This window comes from Lampetra fluviatilis, chromosome 50, assembly GCF_964198595.1.
Source record: "Lampetra fluviatilis chromosome 50, kcLamFluv1.1, whole genome shotgun sequence".
Lineage (NCBI taxonomy): Eukaryota > Metazoa > Chordata > Hyperoartia > Petromyzontiformes > Petromyzontidae > Lampetra > Lampetra fluviatilis.
This window is the reverse complement of record NC_136324.1, coordinates 4,940,339-4,961,897: the sequence shown is the minus strand read 5'-3', so window position 1 is coordinate 4,961,897 and position 21,559 is coordinate 4,940,339. Positions and strand designations below refer to the sequence as shown.

Genomic DNA, 21,559 nt, shown 5'->3' with positions numbered 1-21,559 from the left:
CCCCCCCACCCCCCCGCCGTGAAGCCTCAAACAGACTGTAGGGGCAAGTGCTGTTAGCGAGCACCTATGAAGGTCGGCACGGCACACGAGGGGGTGGGTGGCCAACACCACGCCCGACCGCCTTTGTCTCCCCAGTGGCGATGTTTACACACCGCACCAGGTACTCATTTGAGGCTGAGTCGACCTAGGAGAGGCTCAGGACCGGTTCAGATATTAGTCACCGCTGTTGGTCGTCACCGATAATTTTATTGGGGTCACCGGGTTTGTAGTGCAGTGAGCCAACCGACCGGGTTCGTGGTGCAGTGCGCTCACCACTCCGCCACCGCTCCGCGCACACGCACACACACACGCACACACGCACACACACACACAGTCTCACTCTTCTGCATGCTCGCTTACCGACACTCGTTCTCTCATTCACTCGCACTCGCTCCTTCTCCCGCTGTGAACTGAACCCCCACGACGATGTCAAGAGAAGAGGTCACGAGGTCAAGCGACGGCGCATTGATCGATGGATTATAATCGATTGTTAACGACACGCGACGCACGACACGCGACACACGCAGACAGAGCGACGTGAACACACAAAGTGAAGGAGGCCAAACGGCGAGCGAGCGAGCGCAGCCGGGCGGTGGAGCACGAACGTGGCCTGCGGCGTGACGGCGGAGTCACCGCTGCCCTCGGGGCGTCGCGTTTTTCGCGCTCAACGTTTCAAAGTGGCCAGGATTGGAAACACGTGTCGATGGTGGAGTGCTCGCACCGTCGTGGGATGCTGTTGCTCTCACCGCTCCCTGTTTGTGCGCACGCGGCGAATGTCTCGCCCGGCCATACAACGACACCACAACCCCACAACTGGCCCTACGAAGATCCCCTGGCACTACGACCCCAATAGCCCTACAACGACCCCACAACGACCCCACAACTGGCCCTACGATGACCCCCCGGCCCTACGACACCACTGGACCTACAACGACCCCACAACTGGCCCTACGACCCCACTGGCCCTACAACGACCCCATTGGCCCTACAACGACCCCACAACCCCACCACTGGCCCTACGATGACCCCCTGGCCCTACAACGACCCCATTGGCCATACAACGACCCAACTGGCCCTACAACGACCCCACTGGCTATAAAACCAACCCAGCTGGCCCGCCGATTTAAGGCACAGGAGTTGCGGACAGCACCAGGCCCCGCCCCGACCGCGCCACGCAGACGCCCGTCACTCACAAGGGGTCCATCACTCGCCGCCATCACGGCTCAGAGTTTCACTGCAAACGCGGAACGAAGAAAATCACAGGCTCCCCTCCACATTTACAAAAATCTGAAAATTTACAAACAGCTACGCTTGCCCCTAGCCCCCTGCCCACCCCCGCCAGCCCCCCCAATCCCAACCACCAAAGCCAATTAGCGACGACTGCCCATCATAGACGGGGGGCGGCAGAGCACAGGCGACTGTGGCCACAGGCGGATAGCCTGTGGCCATGGTGATGCCATTCGTAAACCATGGTGATGCCAACTGCAGGAACGGTCCAGACTTTGTGATGCGATGCGTATCCGATGGCGATGCGGCTGTTGCCGTGGCGATGCCGCCTGTGACCGCAGCAGTGCCACTGGTAGCCGCGGCACAGTCACTGGGACGCAGCGTGTAACCATGGCGACTCGCCCCGTGACCACGTTGATGCCGACTGTCGCCATGGTGATGCCATCTGTAGCCATGGTTCCGCTATGGTGAAGCAGTCCGTGTCCGTGGAGACGCAGGCCGCAGCCGTGGTGACACCTGCACCCGTTGTTCTGCTCCGCCTGCAGCTGCCGCTCAGTAGTCGTGGCGGGTGAGAAAGTCTGTATCCACGGTGACGTTCGTATCCATGGCGACGTCTGTAACCGCGGAGATGCTGCTTGTCGCCGTGGTTTCGTTGAGCCGCCGCTCAGTCGTGGTGCGAGCGCCCATAGCCGCCGCCGCCGCTGCTGCTGCCGCCGCCACTGCCCCCGAAACGTCGGCGCTCAGAAAAGGCGCTCAGCTGCGAGTAAACGAACAACAACAAAAACAACAACACGGAGCAGTAGTCGTGGGTGTTCGCAGCGCAGTGTGTGCGTCAAGATGTACGGCGAGTCCTCGCTGATCTGGTGCGCGGTGCTCACACTGTTTTGGCTCCAACGCGGTCCTTCTCATTCGGGAACACTTCTCGCACAACGCGCGCGCCGTTACAGTGCGGACCCACGACGCCCGTTCTTATAGCGCGGTACGCGGACCGTTATAACGCGGAATGCGTGTGCCGTTACAACGCAGTTTCTGAGCAGCCGACGACGGACTACTTTCTTGAGTTGTGCGGCTGAGCGGTACGAGGATTCTGGGCACACGCACGGCATGACAAAGCACGCGACACGGTACGTGGCGGCGTACCCTCATCCCAGTTGACGACAGGCTGACGTTGGAGTGCAAATGAGATTAAAGCTCGCATTGTTCTTATTTATTCATGCCCTGCAATGTAGATTGTCTGTGTCGATTCCTCGCTTAACGTGTTTTCACTTGACGCAGTACATTTCAGGAGAGCATCTACTGCATTAAATGAGGAATTACTGTTTGTGGATGATGATACTTATGGCAAGGACGATCCTGTTGCACCTGCCGCTGCTGCTGATACAGTGATACCGATGATAATGCTGATGCTGTTGCTGATGATGACGCTGATGCCGACGATGCTATTGCTGCTGATGATCGTGATGATGACCATCAAAGTCGGGGTTTATTTTTTAACCAGGGTGAGAACTCATTGCACCAGGATGAGTCTCACTGGGTGACATTGATGATGCTGATAATCACGATGATGGATATGGCCGTCAATGCTGCTGATGCTGGTGGTGATTGGCAGCGATGCTGAAGGGAGTACAAGTGCTCTTCCTCGATTTGTATCGCGTGAATGTACAGTGCCTGCCTCATTGTTTATGTCTGCGCCTGCATTTTTTTGGGCCGGTCAGGAATGCCTGAATTCCACGCTCAGGTGCACTAAAGCCTCTTGAACTGAGAGAGGTGGTGGTGGGCGATCGGTGGTGGGGAGGGAGTGGAGGGATACGGTGGAGAGGGCGTGATGGTGGTGGCGGGGTTGGAACGAGGTCCAGCATGCAGCGTGAATAGTCAACGGAATTCATCTTCTTGGTTCTTTCGGTAAAGTCACGTAGAATGGAAATAATAAAATAATAAAAATTAAACAATCAAATAATTCTCACGACGTTTCGGCCACAACGCAAGCAGCCGTCCTCAGGTGAAGAATAGGTCTGTCGAGAAGACAGTCTGAACTTCAGACTGTCTTCTCGACAGACCTATTCTTCACCTGAGGACGACTGATTCAGACTCTGTCTTCTCGACAGACCTATTCTTCACCTGAGGACGGCTGCTTGCGTTGTGGCCGAAACGTCGTGAGAATTATTTGATTATGTTTTATTTTTATTATTTTATTATTTCCATTCTACGTGACTTTACCGAAAGAACCAAGAAGATGAATCCCTGCAGTCACGAAAGCTTTAAATCGAAAAGTCAACGGAATCTTTCCCCGTCCTTTTTTTGGTTTCGGCCCGCGTCGTTTTTCTCGCCTTGCCTCGTTCTCATCGTCTCGTTTCTAACGTCACGTGCTGCGTCTCGTCGGCACCGTCTATCTCACTTGCACCGTCCGACTCGTTTGTCCCGTGTCTCATCCGCCATACCGCTATGCACCGCCTGTTTCATGCGTTCCGCCTTGCTCTGTCCGCGGGCTTACAGGTTGCATGCGCGTAAACATTTAGGCAACCGTGAATGGTTTGGCCTTTGCACGCACTCTCGTAACAATCTTGCCACCGTGGTTCAGTGCCTGTGAGCAATGCGGAGCCCAGGAAAGCATCACAGCGAGAACGGCATTCAGCATTGGTATGTTTAGACAATTTCACTCGTGTGCTGAGAAAACCCCGTGTACGTGGGTGTAGCAATCAAAGGTCAGCACCGATGGATACAAGAATCCGTTGCTATTACTGTCATCTCCAGGCGCTGCGGTGGCTAGGAGATGTTAACTCCCTCGCCTGGTGTACAGGAGGTCGTGGGTTTGATCCCGACCGCGAAGCCTGTATATTTTTAGTTTGCATGTTTCTCTCCGCGTGGTCGCATGAACTTTTCTACGGGTCCTCTGGTTTCTCCCTCCACATTGAGACTCTTGCGTTGAGAGTATTTGCCTGCGATAAATGTCCAGGTGATGAGCGACTGTTGTCACTTGTGGCCAAGGGTTGCTTCTCAAAAATAACGGCATAGTTCGGTGGGCACTTACCTGGTAAAATAAAACATAGTTTAAACAGTTGAGTTGAGAAAAGTGCACTGGGAACGGTGCGCATCTACAAATAAGAATAATGTTAAAAGACATGTTCTTGGTTCTTTCGGTAAAGTCACGTAGAAGGGAAAAAACAATAAAAATAATAAGAATAAAACAATAAAATAATAAGAATAAAACAATAAAATAATAAAAATAAAACAATAAAAATAAAACAATAAAATAATAAAAATAAACCAATACAATTCTCACGACGTTTCGATTACAACACAAGCAATCATCATCAGGTGTGAAAACCACAGCAAGAAAATTTGAAAAAAGTGGCGTTTTTTTCTTTTCACACCTGATGATGATTGCTTGTGTTGCAATCGAAACGTCATGAGAATTTTATTGTTTTATTTTTATTATTTCCCTTCTACGTGACTTTACCGAAAGAACCAAGAATATGAATCCCTGCCGTCACGAAAGCTTTAAATCGAAATTTAAACGTTAAAAGACGTTTAGACTTATTGCTTGAAAACACGAACACAAGTGTTTCTGCCCAATTCGAGTGTGGGTCACGTGACCTTTTGGATCCGTGAGGAGGGGGGGGGGGGGGCAGCCGGCGGCAGGGTGGTCGGTGTTTATCGACTCGGTGCGTTTGGCAGTCGCGCTGCCGCTCCCGGAGTGCCGAGCTCCGATCGCGCACGACGGCGCTGCGCCTCGCAGACTGCAGCGGCGTCGGCAGGGCACTTGGTGAGCGACGCGCGTGGCGCGTGACGCGTGACGCGGGCACGTGACGCGGGCACACCGATGGCCGTCGCTCGTCGCCGCGGGATCTCTAGGGGCGTCCGCTCTGAGCGAAGCGTACGGCGCGGAGTTGTTCCAGGTTCAACTCGCCCGCGCCGAAGCGTCAACCGGGGAGCGGGCGGCCGGCCTCCTGCCCGGCCTGCTGGAGTGGAACCGCGAAAACCCTCGGCAACAAGCGGCGAACGCGACGCCGCCGCTGGGCCGCGTCGTCGCCGGCACCCCCCCCTTGGTGATGTTCGCCGCGAAATGAAAACTCCACCGGTTACACTTCTTTCGGAACAAATAAAACATTTAACGTGCTTTTGTTCAGAATAAGATGAACAAACACAACAGATTCTTATTGGGCGATGTTCTCGCCGTGATGTACGGTGGTTCAGAGTAATGTCTCCCCAGCAACCGGCACACCACATCCAGTAAACCTTTCGCCATATCTGTGGCTGCTGCTCCTTACGCACCACCTGCTCCAGGCGATGAGCAACACGGGAGAATATTCGGTGTGAAATAGCATTCTAGTTAGACGACATCTCTGCACATACCTGACTGACGCCCTCCTTGGAGAAATACCTCTTCTCAATCACCTGTTGGGAGAGATACGCACAAAGTGTGTGGGAGGCACTGTTAAGCCTGCGATGGCGATAAGAGGTGGTGAGACATGCGGGCAGGCTGTGATGTCCCGAACAAGACTCACTGAAGATTAATTGAGAGCCCATGCGAGTATAATCATCTCGATGTGAGTCTGTGGGTCTTTATATGAGTCTATGGGTCTCTGTGCGTCTGTGGGTCTCTGCCGTGCAATCCGTCACTCAAATGATTCGACTGTCACCCAGAGCACAGTGTGGCACGGAGTGTCTGCATGACCACGATTCGTATCCATGGCCCGGGCCCCCCCCCCCCTGTTTATAACCCTGTAGAGCCAGTTGTGGACATTCCACATTCCTTTGGTGGGTGGGGGCGAGTATCTCCGCAGGACAACAACTGCCGACTTCCTGGGAAGAACCGTACTCTTTTTTTATCGACCCCGGAGTGACGATGAACTGATTTAACCCCCGAACAGGACTTGACCTCGCAACCTTTCCCAAAGCGAGCCGCTTGCTCTGCCGCCGAGCCGACCCGCGGCCGGACAGAGTCGTGCACGTGTGTATGTTGAACCTTCTTTTGCGTCGTACGAAGCCAACCGTGCCAATCGGAGGTCGCGACAGAAGGTGCCAAACGATCCGTATCCCCCCCGACACCCGGCGAGGGCACCGCGGCCTTCACCCCGGCGTCGCTCGTTTCGGCTTCGTTGCCCCCACCCCAGAGGTCGCAAACGGGTTTTGACTCCTTACCCGTACCCGGCCGCACCAGGGTCGCAAATGGGTACCCGTACCCGTACCCGGCTGGGTACGGGTACCCGTTCCCTACCCGTACCCTACCCGAAATGAGTGACAAACGGTGACTCACCAGTGACTCACGGCCTACCCGTACCCGTACCCGGCCGCACCAGGGTCGCAAACGGCTACTCGTACCCGGACGGGTACGGGTAGCCGGGTATCGGGTAGGGTACGGGTATCGGGTACCCGGTTGCGACCTCTGCCCCACCCCCCCCCCCCCCACGTCGACTGTCGGCACGCAAATCACTCCAGAGAAACCACGAGAGAGCTTGATTACCGTTCCGAGCGCGGAACGGCGAGAGGCCATCGCTGGGTGCGGCACGGGGGGCATGCCGCGTGCCATCGCTGCCTTGGCCAACAAGGCCACATAAGCCCCAGGGGGTCTTGTTTATTGCCAAGTTGAGGCACGGACCCTTCCACGTAGCCAGTCTGTTTCCCTGGCGGGCGGGCGGGTCCTCAATGGTCGAACGCAGCTTTGGCTCGTAAATCGGGTCGTCTTGACGACAGTGATCGTGACCCCCACATGCGTACCGACCGTCGGACGGACGGACGGTGGGAGCAAGCGAACGCACGCACGCACGCACCAACACTTCCGATTGGGGCGTGAAGGCGGCCGGCATTGCTCACCTTTTGGCGTCATCTGGTCCAACACCAATGGAGACTAGGCTCTAAGAAAAGCTGTCTCGGGTGTGGACCAATCAACTTCAAGGACAGTGCATATCATTATCATCATCAGAGTTGTTTCTTTTTGTTTGCATTTTGACTGCTTGTGTTGTGGTTATTGCAAACATGATCCCTTGTATAAAGGTATCAGTTTTTGTACCAGTTGAAAGGGTAAAACCCTACTACTACATTGCTCACCTTGTCGAAGAAGCGACTGAGCTTGACGGCGTTGGAGGAGCCAGCGGCCAGATAGCGAGGGCTGGTGCAGTCCTGCAATGCGGGGGGGGGGGGGCAGGGGGGGGCGGCAGGGGGGGGGGGTGGCAGTGGGGGGGGTGGCAATGGGGGGGCAGGCGGGGGAAGTGCAGGCAATGGGCGGCACGCGCATCGGATGTGAGATGGAGCACCGGCGTGGAGCCGCGTGCTGTTACATGGGCAGCTGGAGGCTCCACCTGGTGCTTTGCTTATGCGTGCGCTAAGCACTCCCCACCGGCTCCGAATTCTAAATCCACCACCTTCAATATCATTCGTGGGTTCATCCCTGGCTACCCCTCTCCTGTCCTCTCACTCTACTCCCCCCTCCTTGTCATCTGCTAACCTCTACAGCTCACATCTCACTCTACTCCCCTCCACGCACTCTCCTACCTCTCCCCTCTCACCTCACTCCACTCCCCTCCATGCACTCTCCTACCTCTCCCCTCTCACCTCACTCCATTCCCCTCCACGCACTCACCTACCTCTCCCCTCTCATCTCACTCTACTTCCCTCCACGCACTCTCCTACCTCTCCCCTCTCATCTCACTCTACTCCCCTCCACGCACTCTCCTACCTCTCCCCTCTCATCTCACTCCACTCCCCTCCATGCACTCTCCTACCTCTCCCCTCACTCCATTCCCCTCCACGCACTCACCTACCTCTCCCCTCTCACCTCACTCCACTCCCCTCCATGCACTCTCCTACCTCTCCCCTCTCACCTCACTCCACTCCCCTCCACGCACTCACCTACCTCTCCCCTCTCACCTCACTCCACTCCCCTCCATGCACTCTCCTACCTCTCCCCTCTCACCTCACTCCATTCCTGTCCACGCACTCTCCTACCTCTCCCCTCTCATCTCACTCCACTCCCCTCCATGCACTCTCCTACCTCTCCCCTCTCACCTCACTCCACTCCTGTCCACGCACTCACCTACCTCTCCCCTCTCACCTCACTCCATTCCCCTCCACGCACTCTCCTACCTCTCCCCTCTCACCTCACTCCACTCCTGTCCACGCACTCACCTACCTCTCCCCTCTCACCTCACTCCATTCCCCTCCACGCACTCACCTACCTCTCCCCTCTCATCTCACTCCACTCCCCTCCACGCACTCCCGTACCTCTCCCTTCTCACTTCACTCTACTCCCCCTCCATCACTCTGCGCCCCAGCAACCAAAGTTATCCGTTGAAGCCCGCAGTCAATCTCACTCAGTGGGAGAGACCCCTCATCTCCTCTGCTGCCCTCAGGGTCGAGAATTTCCTTCCTCCCAGGCGTCCACTTCTCCTCTGCCCATGATCGACTGCCTCTCTCTATAACGTGCACACACGCACACGCGCGCGCGCAGTTCCTGTACAGCATTTTGAGATGTGGTTGCATTTAGACGCCGTTACAGAAATCCACACTGTGTGGTGGCGAGTGAACCCCATGCGAGCTGGCGCTACGTTGCTGCTACACGCCGCCACAGTGTTATTGGAACTGCGCGTGGCTTGAATGGCTTCCCTCGAATGTGCTTGCTACGTCGGTGTCTGCGATGTCACTTTTTCTTTCTCTCACCAGGGTCCCCCGCGGGCCGTTCCCGTGAGCCAGCTTTCGCACGGCTCATGGCCTCTTTACCCGTGGCCAACGGACACAATCGAGTTATCGTGCATCTCGCATCGCAGTTCAAGTTCATTTCAAGTTCATTTATTAGGTATAGCCCTGTGAGCCATTCGGCTCTTGAATCGGGTGCAACCGCAACAAACAAAAAAAAAGAACAAAAAAACATCTTAAAGTGAATATGTGACTGAGTGCAAACAGAAAATCCAAAAAAAGACAGCAAAATATTGCAGAAAAAAAACACCGTACACCAACGCTGTGTGCAAAAATCCCAGTGGGATGCAAGTCAAATAACCAACAACAACCACAAGACAACTTAGATTAAGTCATCTGAACGTTCCCGAGCCGAATACTTGCAAGCTGCGTTACAGCACGTGCCATGTGTGTGGTGGGGGGGGAGGGCGGGGAAGTTATTGGTGTCACATGACACGGGCATCCGCGCAGCCAAATGAACCTCCTCCCCCGAGGTGAAATAACCGACCGGTTTTTCACGAATGCTCCTGAGAGCACGATGAAAGCTTCCTTGTTCAAAAGCACGACGCTCAGAGATTAATTGCCAGAAGGAACGCGGAAGAGAGATCCGCGGGGCATCGTGGCGCTTGCTTGAATGCCCCGACATCCAAAAGCACCGTGGCCCATCTCCCCTCGATCGTTCCAATAGCCGACGGTCATTCATTTATCCACCGGCCCACGACCTTGAAGCGGTGGATACTGGAGACTATCGGTGGGTTTCTGGCGGACACCGGCGGGTAACGGTGCATATCGGCGCGTATCAGCGGATATCAGAATATTTATTCATCTTGGAGGAATGCGATGAGCTGTACAGCTTTTTTTCACAGGTGTCCAGTAGTTTTGACAGGTGTCCCGTAGATATCTGCAAACACCGGTGGGTTACCGGCTGGTTCCAGTGGGTAAAGTGGGGCCTAGCGAGTAGTGGCAGCCATTAGTGGGTACTGACGAGCACATCGGGGGACCGGCGGGTACCGGCGGGTTCCAACTCACCAGGTGGATCTCCTCGGCGCTGAGGTCCTCGGCCAGGAAGGAGACGCGGGAGAGCACCTGGGCGCGCTTGCTCTCCGCCACCTGGTCCAGCTTGGTGCCGATGACGAGCAGCGGCACCTGGGACTCGGCAAACTGCTCGCGGTCAAAGCAGTCCCTGCGCGGCACACAGCGCCGTGGCGTTAGCGCGCGGGAGATGACGCGCGGGAGATGACACGCGGGACATAGCATGGAGGGGGACAGCACGTGGGCTACACCGTAGAGGAGAATAGAGAGGGGAGCCTCTAACACTCAAGGGCTATAATACATGGGAGATAACAGATGGGGCGAAAACACTGAATGGATCACACACAGGGGATAGCAAATGGATACTAACACATGGGTACGAACGTACGGGAACTAACGTACGGACACTAACGTACGGGTACTATAGTAAGGGTACGAGCACAAAGGCAGGATAAAGCTAAGGGCATTGTACGCGCAGTGTGGTGGTCATGTGCCACACACGCATGGTGTGATTGGTCGTCGGGCCTTGCTGCCGTTCGTGAGCAGCGCACCTCTGCGTGTTGCTGCGTCTAGGAACACAAGCGGTGTGGCAACACAACACTGTCGCTCGGGGTGACGACTTACGGGCTGCCAACACAAGAGACGTACGCACAACCGTAACTACGTCCACACATTAGTAAAGCACCCGAAGTGGAAGATATTTACACAGCTGTGGAGGGGGGGGGGGGAAGGCGGTTTGTTTGAAAAGTTGATCCAGTTGCACAACATCCTGCAACTGAATGACGTTTGTTTGGCCAAGTTATGATAATTTTTCTTTTCCAAAAGGCAATACCTACTACATTGGCCATGACCTAAATCACCTGGAATGCGCCCCGATTCTTGTCAGTTCTCGGTACGCCAAGAATGCTTGAGCCTGCATAGCGCTCAAGAGTTCATTCCCCCTCATTCTTTGGGTCTTTTGGTAAAGTCACGTAGATAGGTTCAAAGAAAATAACAAAAAACTATGTTTCGTTCGCAACACAAGCGGTCATCAGGACGACCGCTTGCGTTGCGATCGAAAAGTCTTACTTATTTCCCTCATTAAATGCAAATCAATTGATAACATTTGTGACATGCGTTTTTCTGGATTTTGTTGTTGTTATTCTGTCTCTCACTGTTCAAATAAACCTACCATTAAAATTATAGACTGATCATTTCTTTGTCAGTGGGCAAACGTACAAAATCAGCAGGGGATCAAATACTTTTTTCCCTCACTGTATCTACGTGACTTTACCGAAAGACCCAAAGAATATGAATTCCTGCAGTCACGAAAGCTTCAAGTCAAGTTCATTCCTCCTTTCGCACGGCACTTGTGAAGAGCCGCCAGCAAAACATTCCGAACTCTCTCGTGTGTCGAGTCCGGCACGAGGAACTCCGTCGTATTCGCCGCTGCCGCTAATAAAAGAAACTTGAAACTTGAAACTTGCCGCGCGTTGTCCCCAACGAGGTTTCGCGACCGCGAGGCCATTTCCTTCTCCGCAGGCCCAAAGGCTGCTCGTTCCTGGGTCGGTTGGTCGGCCGGTCGGCCACTCCGGCTAATTGCGTGCGTTTGGCGACCAGCCGGCAAAACAGGTGCCGAGAGGCTGGCAGGCCCCCGCCCAGGGTAGCCGAGCGTCGCCGAGGGCGGCGCGGCTCCATCGCAACCACGAGCGGAGGGTTGTGACACAGGTTGGAGTTGGGGGGGTGGGGGGGGTGATGCTGTCGTGACGATGCTGTACGACGGCTTGGCCCCCCGCTGTCTCTACCACCAACGGGTTTGGTGATATGGTGCTACGAATGCGAAGAGAGATCCGAGCGAGATTCATCCTGACCGGCGACACGCTTAGACGTTGAGTTTTTTTCCCCACGTGTGGCGATTCATTATCGGCGGACACCGTGATCAATCCACTGCTGGATTAAGCCCTCCCTAAGCAGCCGCCATCTCTCGCGGCCACGCGATGTAACGATGCACTGTGCACCTGCACACGAGTCGATTTCATCACTCCGTCTTCCGGGTGCATGTTCTCTCGCATGTGTTCCATTCTTTGGCTGCCAAAGGAATGAATCCAATCGTGGCACCTTTAAAGGTTAGATTACTCAGGGTTACATATGGTGTTTTTTTTATGGTAGAGTAGACTAATTGTGAAGTTGTTTAGTGGTGGCTAGGGCATGCCTGTAATCCAGCACCTTGGAGAGAAAGGATTTGTAAAACTCCCAGAAAAGAAAATGGATTATTGAATCCATCTGTGCAGGCTTTTGAATTTGTCCTGCTCTCATCCACACTGCGTTTAACACCACACTGCAGGTCACAACAATGCAGTCGCGTACTTACACATCTCTTCACTCACTCACTCACCCTCTCAACTCACCCACCCACCCACTCACCACACTGCAGGTCACCTCACCTCTCCCTCTCTTTTGCTCCCCCCTCCCCCAAGCTCTTACAGTAACCTTGCTCTTACAACTTTGATACGGGTGCTGTTTGTTGCTGGTTGCTTTGTGTTTTGCGCCTGTCCTCCGTAGTAATATATATGAATATGCGTGATGGGTTGCCTCTGGGTTCCGCCCAGTTTCCTCCCACGCGAAGCTAAACTCTCATCGCCCGTGTAATTCATAGCCAAACATATCAATGTAACAGGAGCCTGCAGATAAAGAGTCCTGAGACTCGGGGAGACTTTCCTGAATTGCTATCATTATCACAGACACCTTATATTGTATTTACTCAATGCCTGCGAGGACAATGGGATCCCGCTGGTGCCAGTGGTGCCATGACAGCCGGTTGGATAAAACCTGCTCCAGAGTCTAGAGCAGGGCTGGGGAACGTCCGGCCCGCGGGCCGTACAAGGCCCGCGAAATCATTTGCTCTGTTCCAGCCATCACATTAGGGGTGAGTAAATTAAATGTTTGACCAAATGTAACGGGCTAATTTTCAAGCTGATAATTTTGTATGGCCCGCGAATGATGTTATAAATATCCAAATGGCCCTTGGCAGAAAAAAGGTTCCCCGCCCCTGGTCCAGAGGATTAAAGAGCAGACAAAGGAGACACTTAGAAGGTAAATAACTTTACCGAAAGAACCAAGAATATGAATCCCTGCAGTCACGAAAGCTTTAAATCGAAATTTAACCGAGACACTCTACCAGGTTGCTCAAGGTGAGAAAAGAGCCACCCAGCCATGATTATACTGGGTTCTCATCTGCAGGGAGTTGATGGCGGTCATCAGCTCGGTCACCGATTGTCCGCGCGGGAAAAAACTATCAGCGTTGAAATAAGCTCGCAATATTTCACGTGCTCCACACCTCCGTGTGGAGGCAGCAACGGTCCGTGGATCACGCGAGCGTTTGCCAAACTCCCATCCCGTGGGTGTCGAGGACATGCCACACCCTGGCTCGCCAGGAGAAACAAATTTGGGCTGATGATCCACCTGTCTCCGTCTGTACTGGGCTGATGATCCACCTGTCTCCGTCTGTACTGCGCTAGAGAGTTGCCCCCCCCATCCAACTCTCACATGCGTGGTGCGATTTCTCCAGCTGCTCCTGTTTCCTCCCACCTGTATGAATGCTCATTAATTGGCTGAAACCACCTTAAAATAAAAACCCAATGCTGGCTGGACCCTCCTGAAAGAGAATCACTGGACTCCAGGCGGATTTCCTGTATCGTTAATGAATTAATGGTTATTTTCCAACATTCCGACCAAATAACCTGGGGAAAAATACAAAAAAGAGAAATGCGTGCACGCAGACAAAAATGAAAAGACCCCCGATAGCCGTGCTGCTGGCGCAAGTGCCGTTAGCGAGCGCCTATTAAGGCCGCCGCTGCACACGAGTGGGTGGGGGGGCAACACCATGCCAGTCTGTCTTTGCCTCCTCGATGCTGATGTTAATACACACTGCACCAGGTACTCGTTTAGGGCTGAGTCAACCCTGGGTTAAGCCTGGGATATTCGACGCCGATGTTGGCTGTGTGTGGGGAAGTTGAACTCGGGTCGCCGGGTTTGTAGAGCAGCAGGTTAACCGCCATGCCACCGCTCCCACACACACACACACGTCCAAGCAGACACAACAACAACAACAGACACAACAGCAGACACAACAACAACAACCGCCATTCGCCACTAAGTGGCGGTGACGTCACCACGACGCTTGTGCCAGGCCATGTGCACCTTGAGGCCACGTGAAGTGTCGAACGCCCGCTGGCAGGAGGTCACGGGGCAGACCCAGGTGCCACGGGTCGACTGACTGAGATGACCGAGATGACTGGCTGATGCACCACCTGTGCCCCCTACTGTGCCAACTTGCTGTGCTTTAGCCACCCGGCGCTCCGCTCGTTGTTGTGAGCAGACACACACGCACACACTTGCACGCACCCGTTGGAGACGAGGACAGCGGTAGGCGTGGATTCTCGAGTGAGCGCCTCCAGAAGCCAGCGGTGCAGGTTCTGCAGCGACTTCTTGTTGGTGAGATCGTGCACCAGGATGATGCCTGCGGGTCGGACAAGATGACTTCAACACACGCCCAGACAGCCACACGGGCGGGGGACACACCATGTTCCGCGGAAGGCAACACAAGCGGAGCAACGCGCCCTCAGGGGGAGGACGTATAAATTCCACGCAAAAGGGCGCCTGATTCAAGCAGAAAATCGTACCCATGTCTTTTTGCTGTGGCATTAAGTGAAATATAAAAGAGAAATAAAATGGGCGACATTTCAAGTGATGGCCCTTCTTCAGAGCAAATGACCCTGCTGAATGCGCGTGCGTGTGTCTGGAGCGTCTGGCGCGTGTGGCGCGTGCGTGGGTGGCACCGTTGGAGGAGCTGTAGAAGTTGGAGCGGGCGCTCTTGATGCTGCTGGCGCTGCCCACGGAGCCGCCGACGTCCCAGAGCTCCACGTGGAACGTCTTCTCGGCCGGCGTGCCCTCCTTGTAGTCGTGCAGCTGTGCGTGTGTGAATGCATGTGTGCGTGCGTGCATGCGTGCAGGCAGGCAGGCACAGCGATCGTCGATTTAATAACGATGTCAACTCGTAACGTGCTGCCACCGCCGCACAATGTTCGCTCGCTCTCTCGAAGGTAAAAAGACAGAAGACGACTCAGAGGGGCGAGGAGGAACCGCAGACACGGGCGGGGAGGCAGCAGCCATGCGGTGAGCTGGTGCTACCAACTGCCCAAGCTCTGCAGTCCTCTATTGTTTACACATGCTGGAGGAAACCGGAGCACCCGGAGCGAACCCACACGTGCGATGGAAAAGGTGGCATAGGTGATGTGAGCTGTAGGTGATGTGAGCTGTAGGTGATGTGTGCTGTACGTGATGTGAGCTGTAGGTGATGTGAGCTGGTGATGGTGATGTGAGCTGGTGATGATGTGAGCTGTAGGTGATGTGAGCTGTAGGTGATGTGTGCTGTACGTGATGTCAGCTGTAGGTGATGTGAGCTGGTGATGGTGATGTGAGCTGGTGATGATGTGAGCTATAGGTGATGTGAGCTGGTGATGGTGATGTTAGCTGGTGATGATGTGAGCTATAGGTGATGTGAGCTGGTGATGGTGATGTGGTGATGGTGATGTGCGCTGGTGATGAGAGCTGTAGGTTGCCTTAAGCTGTCGGTGCTCAGGGCTAATGTACGGGGATGTGAGCTGGTGTACAAAGCCATATGGGAACTTGGAAAGCGGTACAGAGGAGGAGGTCAAGTGATGTATATGGCGTGTCGGTCGGTGGAAGATTGATGGAAGAAGGTCGGTGGAGATAATCACCCTCACGTCCACCGAGCAGCCCACGGTCCAGGAGGGGTTCCCGAGAATTCGGTTCTGGCAGAGCAGATGAACCAGCGATGACTTCCCAACGCCTGCGTGTGAAGCACACGTGTGTACAAAATGCACAGAAAACCACGCGCGAGTCATGAGCGGCAATATCAGCTGGGGAGCAGGAGCTAATACTTTGAAGGAAATCGACGATTTAATCCAGATTGTGCTATCGGCCACACCCGAGGCAGCTTTCCTTAGAGCCTAGTCTCACATGGGTTGGACCAGATGACGCCAAAAGGCTTTTGTTTGTATTATGACTGCAGGTATTGCGGTCTATGCAAACATGACTCCTTGTAAAAAGGAGTCAGTTTTGTTGATAGATAGAAGGGTAAAAAAAACAATTATCATATTTTTACTGGCAAATGAGGTTCCCATAAAGCTGATCACCATCGCAAACTCCTGCACGTCTTCCCTCACATCGCACCATCGTACCCCGCTCCCGTTTTCTGAAATTGTAAGCACTCGCCCACACACCTTTCTAACCACGTTCAAGCCGGCGTCTTCAAAAGACGTTTTTTCTCTTTGATTCAATCACTTCACATGAAGTCATCTCCACTCGACGTCCTCCCAGGTCCCTTGTTCAAGCAATGTGCTCCGGAACTCGCCATCATGATCAGGAACATCGCAAATGCCTCGTTCTCTATGGGGTGTTTTCCGTCCAACCTCAAATCTGGCCTGGTTTTCCCCCTGTTAAAGAAACTAAGTCTCGACCCTGATGACCCGTCTAGCTATCGTCCCATCACTAATCTCTCAAACCTCTCTAAACTCCTCGAAAGACTCGCCCTCGCCCAGCGAAAACCCCACATCACCTCCTCCCCAAACTATTGCTCCTCCCAGTCAGCTTACCGTCAAAACTACTCCACAGAAACAGCACTCACCAGAGTGCTCGATGACATTTGAATGATTATTGACTCCGGATCCATCGTTGCACTTGTAAGTCTGGACATTTCATCAGCCTTTGACACCGTCAACCACTCGCTCCTTACTTCCCTGACTGAAATCCGACTTCGGTATATGTGGCTCAGCACTCAAGTGGATACTGTTGTACCTTTCTGATTGGCAATCCTCAGTCAAAAGTGTTATGTGGCATCCCCCAGGGCTCCGTTCTCGGTCCCCTGCTGTTCACAGCCTACACTTCCCCAATCGGCCGCCTCATCGCAAGCTTCGGTGTTAAGCACCACTCCTATGCGGACGACACTATTCTGTTCACCGCCATCAATTCTACCAATGCGTCTGGATTTGAGAGGCTCTCGGAATGCACCACTGCCTTGCAACAGTGGTTCTCCGCACACAACCTTGGCCTTAATCCGTCAAAGTCAGTGGCCATCATGTTAGATACCAGGCAATGTTTCAAGATATCCACGCTCCCAACACACATATTTGGTCACCGCATCAGGTTCACCGATCTCTTCAGCTACCTCGGTGTCATCCTAAATTAAACTTTATCCTTTGACCGTCAAACCAATCATATCACCAGTTCATGTAACTTTCACCTGAAGGCTCTCACACACCTACGTCCTCTCATCTCCACTGAAACTGCCAACACATTGGCACGTTGCATAGTTGGGTCTCGCCGCGACTATTGCAACTCCGTCCTAATCCAGTCCTCCTCTGGCAACCTCAAAAAACTTCCAAGACTACAAAACAACCTGGGACGCGTCGTCATCGGCCGCACTTATCCCCGTCTCGACTCACTTGCCTCTCTTCGTGCCCTCCACTGGCTACCCATTGCCAGCAGGGTCACATACAAGATCGCCTGCCTCTGCTTCCGCGCCTTCACATCTGCCTGCCTCTCTTCATTATTGACGACTTGCAGCACAGCACACGGCAGATGCCTGCGCAGTGCGACTCACGACCTCCTCTTGATACCAAGATCCATGATTTTCACGTCGATGCGCCGCTTCTCGGCAGAGGTCGCAACCGGGTTACCGATACCCGTACCCTACCCGATACCCGGCTACCCGTACCCGGCCGGGTACGGGTAGCCGTTTGCGACCCTGGTGCGGCCGGGTACGGGTAGACCGTGAGTCACTGGTGAGTAACTGTTTGTCACTCATTTCCCAACGTCTTGTCTCTTCTCACAATTCAAGTTCCTAGAATCAACCCACCCGCGCCTGCAAACATGGCTTCATCCGAGAGGTCGCAATCAGGTACCCGATACCCGTACCCTACCCGTACCCGGCTGGGTACGGGTAGGGTACGGGTACGGCCGGCTACCCGTTTGTGACCCTGGTGCGGCCGGCTACGGGTACCCGTTTGCGACCCTGGTGCGGCCGGCTACGGGTACCCGTTTGCGACCCTGGTGCGGCCGGCTACGGGTACCCGTTTGCGACCCTGGTGCGGCCGGCTACGGGTACCCGTTTGCGACCCTGGTGCGGCCGGCTACGGGTACCCGTTTGCGACCCTGGTGCGGCCGGCTACGGGTACCCGTTTGTGACCCTGGTGCGGCCGGCTACGGGTACCCGTTTGCGACCCTGGTGCGGCCGGCTACGGGTACCCGTTTGCGACCCTGGTGCGGCCGGCTACGGGTACCCGTTTGCGACCCTGGTGCGGCCGGCTACGGGTACCCGTTTGCGACCCTGGTGCGGCCGGGTACGGGTAAGGAATCAAAACCCGTTTGCGACCTCTGCTTCTCGGTGGCTGCCCCAACAGTCTGGAACGCCATCACCTCTCTGCACATTCGCAGCATCACCTCAATCGTCTCCTTCAAGAGACACTTAAAAACTCACCTCTGCAACCCAAGGCCGTAATTATAATATATTGGGGGGGGACACATCTGCCCCAATATTCAAATATGCTCAAAATGTCTCCCCCCAATATATTGCTATAAAACAGATTTCTGTTTATATGATTGTGGTTATGGTTGTACTTGATTAATCCCTAATCTCTGCCATTACATACAATGAAACAAGAAAATGTAAAAAAAGTAAAAACAGAGCAATGTAATACAATACACTATTAGACATTATTGTAAAAAAAGTCCATCTAATGTGTTAGTGAATTTTTTATATATTTCAGGCAGGAAATTCGTTTTCAAATTTCGATTTTTTTTCTGGGGGGAAAGACCCCCAGATCCTCTGGCAGGTTTGGTCCCCCCCAATGTTGACTCCATGGCTACGGCCTTGCAACAACCTGACTTTCGAGTGACTCTGAGCTTGGCTCCGCGCCTCTAAGTTGCGGCCGTTACGTCCGCAAATTTGCGCGCGTTATAAATTGCATTATTATTATAAACCCACACGGATCCATAGAATCAGAGATTCATATATACCCACAAGGACCTATAGACTCACAGAGACCCATATAAACCCACACGGACCCATAGACTCACAGAGACCCATATACACCAACACATATCCATAGACTCACACAGACACACATATACACCTACACGGACCCATAGACTCACACAGACACACATATACACCCACACGGACCCATAGACTCACATAGAAACACATATACACCCACACGGACCCATATACACACAGATACCTATATACACCAACACAGACCCATAGACTCACACAGACACACATATACACTCACACGGACCCATATACGCACAGAGACCTATATACACCAACACAGACCCATAGACTCACATAGAGACCCATATACACCCACACGGACCCATAGACTCAGAGACCTATACACACCCACACGGACCCATAGACTCAAGACACACATATACAACCACACGGACCCATAGACTCACACAGACACACATATACACCCACACGGACCCATATACGCACAGAGACCTATATACACCAACACAGACCCATAGACTCACATAGAGACCCATATACACTCACACGGATCCATAGACTCACATAGAGACCCAAACACTCAATGTATTCTTTACAGCTCGTAACCAGAGTGGGTAGTAGCGAGTAATCCGATGCCGTGTTAAAAGAGTAAACATATTCAAGTGTAATGAGATCCCACAATCAAGTAACATCGTCGTTTGTATCCATCCCAGCCTCGGCGGGGCCCAAGTCCGGCCACGTAAACGCCACTCGAGAGGAGCGGTGGCGCAGTGGTTAGCGCACTGCACCGTGAAACCCGTCCACCCTGAGTTTATTCCCCCGGTCACGGCTGACATCAGTGGCGAGCGATATCTCAACATTCTCCCTTGGGTCTCCCCCACAACCACCACCGCACCACCTTAGCCGACTCGCACTTATTAGAGGCATTGGGCGAAGGAATGGTTATTCCCAGACACAGACACCCGGTGTCGGTGGGTGGCCTTCATCCAGCAGTGGATTGACAAGGGGGCGGCCGTGCACAGCGCGTTACGTCGTTATACCGGGTTACGTTCAACTTGTAAACGAACAACGAAGGGAGAGAGAGAGGGGAGAGCAGGAGAGAGAAAAACAGTGCGAGGGCTTTTAGGCCTCGATCGCCACCAGGGGCTGGGCTAGCGAGCCCTGCCGAGCCGGGCTGCCCTTCCCGGGCGGCGCTGCGCGGTCTCACCCCTCCCCCTACCCCGGGGATCCCGTTTCGTCGGCGTGTCGACGGCCAACATCGTTTGCTGTGTGCTGCGATCGTCGAGTTTACGTGTTTAATTGTGAGGAGAAGGAACGAGGAGGTTGTGGGGGTGTCGTCGAGGTTGAGGAAAGTGTCGGGCGAGGTGGTTTGGAGGCAGAGGGAAGAGGTTGGTGGGGGTGGTGGTGGTGGTGGTGGCGAACGAGGTGGTGGTGGTGGAGAGATGGAGGTTGTTGTTGTTGTTGGAGACTGTTGAGGAGATGGTGGAACCAAGTGGTGGAAAATGATGAGGTGGTGAGGGTGGTGGTGGTGACGAAGTAGAAAAACGAGACGGGTGCAGCTCACGCCAAGAGAACTAAGGAGGTGGTTGTGGAGGTCGACACGGTCGATGAAGATGGAGGAGGATGAGGAGGAACAAGATGAAGATGATGATGAACGAGGTGGTTACCTGAGTCTCCCAGCACCAGGACCTTCACCCTGTCCAGCGCAGCCATCGCAGTGAGGCCGAGCGGCAGGGCGGCCCCTAGCGGCCTCCCCACGGTCACTGCAACCAGAGCCGCAGACTCCGCCGGGCTCCGGTTCGATCTCCAAACTGCGTCGTCAGCCGCCAGCAGCACGTTTGGAACACGACTTCTTGTTCTCACGTCGTGCCGCTGGACGGGAGGTCACGGCACGCTCGCCACCCTCAACTGTGCACTCACCGCCTTCACACACACACCAACTCTCACCACACACACACCTTCACCACACACACACCAACCCTCACCACACACACACCAACTCTCACCACACACACACCAACCCTCACCACATACACACCAACCCTCACCACACACACCAACCCTCACCACATACACACCAACCCTCACCACATACACACCAACCCTCACCACATACACTCCAACCCTCACCACACACACACACCAACCCTCACCACACACACACCAACCCTCACCACACACACACACCAACCCTCACCCCACACACACCACCCCTCACCTCACACACACCACCCCTCACCTCACACACACCAACCCAACCACACAAACACACCACCCCTCACCACACACACCAACCCTCACTACACGCTCCAACCCTCACCACACACACACACCAACCCTCACCACACACACCAACCCTCACCACACACACCAACCCTGACCACACACACACCAACCCTCACCACACACACACCACCCCTCACCACACACACCAACCCTCACCCCACACACACCACCCCTGACCCCACACACACCACCCCTCACCCCACACACCAACCCTCACTACACGCT

At 54.1% G+C, this 21,559-nt stretch overlaps 2 protein-coding genes across 3 annotated transcripts in view; both read right to left on the bottom strand.

Moving 5' to 3' along the window:
* The window catches only part of LOC144948549 (CMP-N-acetylneuraminate-beta-galactosamide-alpha-2,3-sialyltransferase 4-like), a 36,143-nt gene extending 34,422 nt beyond the window's left edge, over nt 1-1,721 (bottom strand). Inside the window, exon 1 of the mRNA XM_078878117.1 lies at nt 1,638-1,721. Within this exon, the coding sequence (XP_078734243.1) occupies nt 1,638-1,721 (84 nt within the window). The remainder of the gene's footprint in view (nt 1-1,637) is intronic.
* On the bottom strand, nt 1,396-20,914 carry RABL3 (RAB, member of RAS oncogene family like 3). 2 transcript variants are annotated; one of them, XM_078878267.1, is made up of 8 exons: nt 20,716-20,914; nt 15,729-15,820; nt 14,787-14,916; nt 14,353-14,467; nt 9,967-10,120; nt 7,315-7,386; nt 5,620-5,661; nt 1,396-2,023 (listed from the first exon to the last, which is right to left on the bottom strand). In XM_078878267.1, the coding sequence occupies exons 1-8, from the start codon at nt 20,759-20,761 to the stop codon at nt 1,931-1,933; spliced, it is 744 nt and encodes a 247-aa protein (XP_078734393.1). In that variant the 5' UTR covers nt 20,762-20,914; the 3' UTR covers nt 1,396-1,930. The 2 variants fall into 2 exon arrangements, with proteins under 2 accessions (XP_078734393.1, XP_078734394.1); XM_078878268.1 differs by lacking the exon at nt 5,620-5,661 and having other exon boundaries at nt 20,716-20,913.
* Nucleotides 20,915-21,559: the final 645 nt, after the last annotated feature.

Bases quoted from the DNA above. Each gene is read 5' to 3' on its own strand.
- RABL3 (XM_078878267.1), bottom strand. From the start codon at position 20,761: ATGGCTGCGCTGGACAGGGTGAAGGTCCTGGTGCTGGGAGACTCAG. The intron at 14,917-15,728 runs GTGATTATCTCC...ACACACGCACAG, and splicing joins GCTGCTCGGTGGACGTGAGG to CTGCACGACTACAAGGAGGG. The intron at 14,468-14,786 runs GTGCCACCCACG...TCCGACCCGCAG, and splicing joins CTTCTACAGCTCCTCCAACG to GCATCATCCTGGTGCACGAT.